At 43.8% G+C, this 8,765-nt stretch overlaps 1 protein-coding gene across 1 annotated transcript; it reads left to right on the top strand.

Moving 5' to 3' along the window:
- The first annotated feature begins 753 nt into the window (after positions 1–753).
- On the top strand, positions 754–1,278 carry LOC141590002 (uncharacterized). Its single transcript, XM_074410620.1, has one exon. It carries the CDS (start codon positions 754–756, stop codon positions 1,276–1,278), a length of 525 nt encoding a protein of 174 aa, XP_074266721.1.
- The last annotated feature ends 7,487 nt before the right edge of the window (positions 1,279–8,765 follow it).

The raw sequence follows: 8,765 nt of genomic DNA, 5'->3' as shown, positions 1-8,765 counted from the left end.
CATTCGCCGAACTCAAAAGCTACCTAAGCACGCCACCATTACTCGCGAAACCCGAGCCGGGGAACCACTATTTTTGTACACATCGATCACGCAAGCGGCCGTAAGCGCGATTAAGTTAAAGAACAAGAAGGAGTGCGACATCCCGTATATTACATTAGCAAGTCTCTCGCTCCCTGCGCAGACCAGGTACACTTCTTTTGAAAAATTAGCATTGGCTTTGGTTCTCGCCTCTTATAAATCATGCCGTACTTTGAATCTCACACCATCCATGTCATAACCAATTACCCGCTAAAGACTATTATGAGGAAGCCTGAACTTTCGGGTAGAATGACTAAATGGTCAGTGCATCTTAGTGGCTATGACTTACAATTTGAACCCAGAACGGCGATAAAATCCCAAGCCCTAGCAGATTTCGTCTCTGACTTCTGCCCTGCAACTCGTGGGGAAGCAGAAGAAGGAATGCTGACGATGATGGGAAGCCAGGATGGTGAGGTGTAGACCCTGTATATTGACGGAGCCTCTAATGCAAGAGGGGCTGGTGTGGGTTTAGTACTGCGATCTCCTAAAGGGGATATGATAGTGCAAGCCATTAGGTGCGAATTCAAGGCAACCAATAATGAGGCCGGGTATGAAGCCCTTATACTTGGGATGCAGATGGCGTCAGGGCTCAAGGTAAGGAACCTGAGGGTATATAGTGACTCCTTACTTGTGGTAAATCATGTGAACAACGAATATGTGGCACGAGATTAGAAGATGATAGCCTACCTAAAGATAGCCACAGAGCAGAAATCAAAGTTTAGGACATTCAAGATAACTCAGGTGCCAAGAGATCAGAACGTGGAGGCAGACGCCCTGGCTACACTGGGGGCAACCTTCCAGCCCACAGAGCTGTCAAACATACCGATTACCCACGTGTTGACCCCGGCCATCCAGAAGGAGCCAGACCAGGATTCCACAGCAAAGGATGTACACATGCAGTGTGTACAGGGAACCAGAATGCTGGCTTCCCCAGTGGGACAGCAGGATGCAGATTGGAGGATTCCATACCTAAATTGGCTAAGGGATGGGACACTCCCTGAAGACAGAAAGGAAGCACAAAGTTTCAGAATAAAAGCTTCCAGGTATATCATGATCGATAATATTCTCTTCAGAAAATCATTGGCAGGACCATGCCTCAGGTGCTTAAACAAAGCGGAAGCAGAAACAATACTACAAGACATGCATAGTGGAGAGTGTGGGAACCACGCTGGAGGACGAGCTGTCAAAACAAAATCTTAAGGCGGGGTATTTCGGCCCACAATGCGCGCAGACGCCATAAATCATGCCAAACGTTGTGAATCATGTCAAAAGGCGGCTCCAAAGAATCCACCAGGCCAGCGAACCAATGCATCCGATTATCTCTCCATGGCCATTCATGATGTGGGGCATGGATATAGTGGGAAAACGCCCAGGGCTCCGGAAAGCGAGAATATATATGCTAGTTATGACCGACTACTTCTCAAAGTGGATTGAAGCAGAAGCCATGACAGAGGTAAAAGAACAACAGGTGATCTCTTTCATTAAGCGCAACATCATAAGCAGATTTGGGATACCATCCGAGATCATATGCGACAACGGGTCCCAGTTCATATCAGATAACACCGAGGGCTTCTGCGCGCGATGGAACATAACACTGAGAAAGTCAGCCCCCAGGTATCCACAAACCAACGGCCAAGCTGAGTCCAGCAATAAAATTATTGTGGAGAACCTCAGGAAGCGGCTGGAAGAATTAGGGGGAAAATGGGCAGATGAACTACCACTGGTACTCTGGTCAGACAGAACAACACCAAAGATGGCAACAGGTCAAACTCCGTTTAGCCTGGTATACGGAGCGGAGGCAGTGATACCCTCAGAAGTCCTGGTACCCACACACAGATACGGCTGTCAAACGGCGGAGCAGAACCAAGTCGAAATGACTAGAAGCCTGGATACAGTTGATGAGCTGCGAGAAAGCGCTTACATACGTATGGCATCATATAAGCAATCCGTAGCAAGGACGTATAACAAGAATGTCAGAATCAGGACCCTCGAAGTAGGGGACCTGGTACTAAGAAGGGTATTTGAAAATACCAAGAACCACAAGGCAGGCAAATTCGCCTATAAATGGGAAGGGCCATACCAGGTCGAAAGCATTGTTAAGAATGGGGCATACAGGTTGATGACCATGCACGGTCAAATCCTGGATAAACCCTGGAACATCCGTCACTTGAAACGGTACTTTGTCTGACAAAGTGCCAAAACTTTAGTGTACAAAGGACCTTTCGAAAGTCCGTGAAGCAAAAAAAAAAAAAAAAAAAAAAAAAAAAAAAAAAAAAAAAAAAAAAAAAAACAGGGGGTGGGGGTTAGTATATGCTTTAGGTATTAGTGTGTTCCATAAAAACTTTTTTCCTTTAGTTTTTCTTTTTTAAAAAACTCAGAAAGAGTCGTTTTAAAACCGAGTAGTACAGGTTGTGGCTTCCTGGATCCAGGTGTTGCCCTGGAACACCATGAGACAGCACCAGGTAATTTGCACTACTTTGGACTTTATAATGCTTCTACGAAGAAGGGCTTTGGTACTAATATCGGTTACTTGTCAGATGAGGCACACTTTGAGGGTCCAGCCCCTGCCATGTGAGGCTACGAAGACGCTTATCTTAAGTCAAGCCACATAGAGAGCATAAGCCGAGGTAGCGCGCAGGGTTCGGCATACTAAGACCACCCATACCTTAACGTTAACTCAGTAATTCCTTAGCTAGCTATGTCGTAGATCAATGGGTGCACGCACGGATTTCAAACGTCTGGAACCACAAGGAGCGCAACACTCCTTGTTAGTCAGAAGTATTCAATGAAGGTAAGCTCTAAGTCAGCCAACCCTAGTGATAAGGTATTTCACGTCATGGATGAAATATGTTATCAACAATCTGTCGCCAGAAACAGGGGCTGTGCACCTGGAGCCAGGTCAGCTTCCTGGGTATATCTATGTGGAATCAAAACTCCAGAAATTGGTGGCAAAAAAACACAAGTATAACAAAAGTGGGGCCTGGATTCCTGAGCCCAAAGCTACTTTAAAATAAGGCACCTGCTACCTTTAGCAGGCGCCGTCAAGAGTTCAACGCTGCGCACACCGGGCACAAAAAAACGGACCAAAAAAGAAAATAGTTTTTTACAAAACTTGCGCCACACAGGGCCAAGTCCCCAGATAATTTGAAATAAAATTTAAGAGAGGTCAATCCTCTCAATAGCTGCTTCCTGACTATTGCTCTGCTCCCCATGCTCTATTTGCTTCTCCATTACAGGTGCCAGGACAGCCTCACGAGTTGCAGTAGCACCATCGCCAGCCTCCGCAGCCAGGATCTCCTCTACAGTTCCAGAGATGGCTCCGGAAATATCCATGGCTGCGTACTCAGGCTCCGGATTAGCAGATTCAGCTTCAGGAGGAAACAGGGCACTCAGGTCCATGCCATTGGGAAATGCACGAGCAAACTCAGCCAGCTCCTCTTCCAGGTTCCAGGAGGTGTGCCTCCCCTCGGTATAGGCACGGATACAGTCAATCCGCCCCTCAAAAGCAGTATAGGCTCCCACATTCTTGGCCAGTTCAGCCATCTCTTCAGCACGGGCCTCTGCCTTTGTTAACCCAGAAGTAAGAACGCAGTTGGCCTCCTGGGTCCTCGCCAACTGATCTTTGGCTGCCTCCTTCTCCTGGAAAGCCGTGTGGAGCTGCTCCCTCAACTTGGCACAGGTGGCTGTGAGCTCCTTGTTCTTCCCCACAGAAGCCAGACATTCAACCTTAGCCCTCTGCAGCATCTTGCGAAGGTAGAGAGAAGATTGGAGAGCCTGAAGTAAAAGAAAAGAACACGTTAGTCGTGGAATCACAAGGGCAAAGGGGGAGGAGAAGCAGCAAAAGGAGGCTCACCAGGAAGCAGTGCTCTGCAGCCAGGTCGGTCATCTCCTGGGGGGCAGTCGAGTCAAACGCCTTTGAGCAAGATGGGGTCAGAAGCCTTTCTAGTGCGGGCCAGTAGTTGGCCCGGTCAGCGTCCCCAAACTCAGCGGGGAGACGTAGAAGCAGCTCGTCAGTATGAACAGGGGACCCAGGTGCACGCGATATTGGGGTAGCTTCAATGGGCTCTGGAGCAGGCCTAGAAGAGGATCTTCTTCTTGAGGAGGCAGGTGAGTGAGAGGAGTCAGCAGTTCTCTTCCTGGCATGGCGCATCAGGATCTCGGAGGCAGATGGTTTAGCACTTCCTACAGGAGCACAGGAACGCAGGGGGTCAGAATAAAGAATCAAGAGAGACAGGGAATTCCAAGGGATTGAGGGGTGTTTACCAGAAGACATGGTTTCCTCGGTAGCAGAATCGTCTAAACCAGCAAGCAGGAGGGGGAATAATCTACGATCTTCAGGGATGGAAAAGAGCTTGGCAACAGAAGTATCCTCGTCCTCGGATTTCTCAGGGTTCTTGAGTTCTGCGTCAAATCAGAGAGTAAGAATAGTAAGCGACGGGGGCAATTATGAATGAACATGCAAATACACTTACTCTTGGCGAAAACCCAGTGTTCAAACAGGTAGTCAGCACGAATGGGAAGAGATTCAAGCTTGACATAGAAGAAATCCTCGTACCACCCATCGTCTTTCCCTTTTGCCGCCGAGAGGAGGAAGTTCTCGGTCTTCTCCACAGACCTAAAAGTATATTGGCCGTGCCCCAGTGATCGGCACTCGAACCTATGGGCCAGATCTGATAAACCAATCTCGGCGCCCATACTATTGTTCAGAGCAACGGTGGACAGGAGGATCCTCCACGCATAAGGAGCGATTTGGGCCATAGGGAGAGAGTTCAGGCGGATGAACTCTTGGATCATCGGGGGGAAGGGAAATTTGAGACCAAGGACAAAGGGGTAGGTGTACAAGCAGATCCACCCCGAACGAAAGGCGTCTGCTTTCTGACCAGGTTTGGGGATGTGGATCACCACATCGTCACCCAGCCCCAGCAGAGCTTTGATCCTGGGTATATCCTCCTGGGTAAGGTGGGAGTCACCAGAATGCGGTCTTTTGAGGACTCCCTGTGTGGGGAAGTCGTCGTTTTCAAGGTCGATGGTGGTGGAGGAAGATGAAGTTAAGCGAGTCTTAGCCATAATAAACAAGGAGGGAGAAATGGAAGTACCTGAGAGGACGGATGAAGGCGGCGCTGGCAATGAAAGGGTGTTGACGAAGAAGGAATTTGGGGAGACGGAAGTTTGAAAGGTTTGAGGAAATGAAATGATGATGAAAGAGAGAGTGGTGGGCGGATGAGATTAAATAGAAAAGGGTAGTTGGGGTTTTGAAAATGTGAATTGAAATGGAGTATGCGAGAAGTCACTCAACGATACACTGCAATTTCCCGCTCAAATAATTAGGGTTGCACTTTTCGCAGAAAATTGGGGGCAAACTGTTAGGCCCAAAATATGGATATGGGCTGACTCGGGGCAGCAGGCCTGGGAGTGTTACGGGATGCAGGATATCAGGGAGCCAGGGTGCCAGCGTCAGCAAGCAGCGCAGGGTGTGGGCTTTTGATCTATGCGGAAGAAGCCTATGAGAGTCCAACATCTCGTGAGATCCGAAGAAGGAAAGTCCTACCCATTGTTAAATTAGGGATAACTTGGAGGAAAAGCAAGAAACCCTAGTCCAACGAGCTCTCCTATATAAAGAGTTTCAATGCAGAGGAGAAAGATCATCAGAATATACGAGAATTACACCTTAGCGTTCATAGCAAGCATACGAACTGTATTTCCTCTCGAATTATAGTGAAAATATTGGTGGGATTCCGTCTCCCCCCGCGGTTGTTTCCCACATCGGGTTTTCCGCGTCACCAAAATTGCTTGTGTTCATTGCGTTCATCGTTCAAACAGGATAACATACGACGTTCACATAAATCACAATATCGACCTAACGCTAAGACCACTTTAACCCTAAATTGGTAGAAATTTACCAAAACAGAAGTTATATGATCAGAATTATCTATTAACAAAGACCATAATCAATTAGCAGAATCAATTAACGTAGACTAGAATACATGCTTGGAATCTTATATGGTGCGGCGTGATTTGATTGTTTAGCTAGATGCTAAAGTGGGCAGGGACTAATACAAAAGGAATGATTAACTTTGGTAATCTAAACCTAATTGAACTTATATAATACCTAGACTAGAGGTGGTTTTGGTCACCACAACTGTAACAATTCGTCTTGTTTGTCACCGTCTTCAGCTTGTGATCTTTCAGTGTCTCTCTTCCATTTACTCTCTCACTTGCTTTTTGTGAGAGGTTTCTTTAAAAATACGGATTTATCCATCTTTAATGAGAATTTTTTTTTTTTTGGTTACAAAATGTTTCTCCAAAGGTTTGAACCCTTGACCTCGAGGTTAGATACCATCTTCTCTACCATTGAACCACTTGTGCTTGGTAATTTAATGAGAATTTATGCAATGCAACTGTACTAACTTTGAATAATTGTAGTGGATTTATTTGGGTTTAGGTAGGGTTTCTTTTGTCCGATAGCCCAATCAAATTGATTTTTTTACCCATATCTAAAGAATCATTTTGCTACAGAGGTAGTGCTTGTATTCCTGCTTTTCTGGGCTTTTTGTTGTTTTACCCATCATACACTAGACGTTTTTGTATCCACAAATTATAAAGAGGAGGAATGGAGTTTGAATCCAAGGGGGAAGGGTGGGTATGGGATTCCAAGGGGTTGGGGTGGAGTTAGAATCCATTGGGTATCTAACTCCATTCCAAATCACCCCAACCAAACAATGGAATGGATCTAATCCATTCCATTCCATTCCAATATACCCAACCAAACACCCCTTAGTATTACGCAAAATCTCACTTTAGACGGATTCGTCTAAAATTATAGACAAGTCAAATATATCATCACTTTCATAATAAGACAAACAACAAGTGGAATGATGAGTTTTGTCTTATTATGGAAGTGGTGACATATTTGACCCGTCTACCTCTTTAGACGGATATATCCGTCTACAATGAGACTAATAGTTCGTATTATTTTAATGTGGGATTTTATAGGTTATAATAATAGAGTACTTGTTTTGTTGACACAGTTGTTGATTATATAGGAAAGACAATGTTTGTACATAAAAAAATGGAAAATGAGGTTTAAGGGTAGGCCTTATCTAATTCAAGATACCTTTGACTTTACGATTAAAAGGTGGACTCTTTTACTGTTGGGGTTAGGGATGTCAATTTCACCCGCATCCATCAAAACCCGATCCACCCGATCCTAAAAGATGGATGAAAACCCGATTTAAATGGATGGTGGATGGATGACGGATGAAACGGATGTGGATGACGGATGGGTTGGATGAAGAAATTCCACCCGCCATCCATCCATCACCCGATTTTATTATTTTTTATTTAATTTTTTTTACATATAACACATTATTAAGATATAAAATATTTAAATTTTCATATTTTTCTACTCTCAATATGAATATTTTGTAAGCCTACCCACTAGAAAGTTAAACTAAATTAATTATCTAACTTTATTTTTGTAGAGAAAAAAAAATCATCATTTTTTTAAACTTGAAATTATAAATGCACAACACCCGTTTATCACCCGATCCACCCGTTTCATCCATGGATGATGGATGGATGGATGACGGATGATATGTTTCACGGATGACGGACGGGTTGGATGAGATTTTAAAAAGACGGATGGATGACGGATGAGGCTTCACCCGACCCGAACCCGATCCATTGATATCCCTAGTTGGGGTTATCCTTGTTGGAGAGACAATGTAAATCATGTTATATGTATGATGTCTCAAAAGATAAAGTTTTGATTAGGCGAGATACAACACGGAATTGGAACACAACATGGAATTTATGAAAGTAGAATTGAGAAACCGCTTTCGAGTTTTAAAAGGTGAGAAAAGGAGGAGAAAATGTTACCGAGATTATAGAGTATATATAAAGCTCTCGCTTTAAAAGAAGGTATTTCAGCAGCTAAATACTTAGGAATATCAAAGTCAATTGTGGAGGGTAATAATTTATGTATTATTAACTCAATTCGAGGTACTTGACAAATTCCTTGGGAAATTTCTAGTATTATCAAGGATGTGAAATTAGACCTTCATTTTTTCGATGAAGTGATAATTAAACATTGCTTTCGTGAAGCCAACAAGGTTGTTGACTTCATGGCTTCTATTGGACATTCATGTCCAACTCTTTCGAGGTGGTTTGATAGCCGGTGACTTCAACTTACCTCACTCATTCGAAAAGATGAGATAGATTGGTCCTACTCTAGAGGATCAACCTAGTTTTCTTACCTAATCATAATAAAAAAAATAAAAAAAAATAGAGTATATATAAAGCAAAGAAAAGGAGGACAAAATGTTGGTAAATGGTGAGTGTAGAGAGCCAAAATAGTTTACTTATCTCACTAGAGGTTTTGGTTAAGATAAGTCTCCTAACATAAATCAGTCTGTCAGAGTTCAAATTCTGAGGTCTCAAGTTCAAATTCTAAGAGCCTCCAATCTTATATGTAATACCTAATTGAAATAGACAAAAAATCGGTGGTTTTTGCTAACAAATAGTTTTCTCTTTTGCTACCAATCAAGATCGGTTGTTTCGCTAAAAATAGTTCTCTCTTGCTATCAAAAAGTTTGTTAAAATGATTTTTAACTTTTAATTGGTGTTTGTGTTTAAAATGACGCGATGGTGACAAAAGTTTGTAAGCAACTCCTATCGATCATTAAAGA

The sequence above is a fragment of the Silene latifolia genome, chromosome 1, assembly GCF_048544455.1.
Source record: "Silene latifolia isolate original U9 population chromosome 1, ASM4854445v1, whole genome shotgun sequence".
Taxonomy (NCBI): Eukaryota; Viridiplantae; Streptophyta; class Magnoliopsida; order Caryophyllales; family Caryophyllaceae; genus Silene; species Silene latifolia.
Note: the sequence above shows the minus strand (reverse complement) of the source record. Positions and strands in the feature narration are given on the sequence as shown.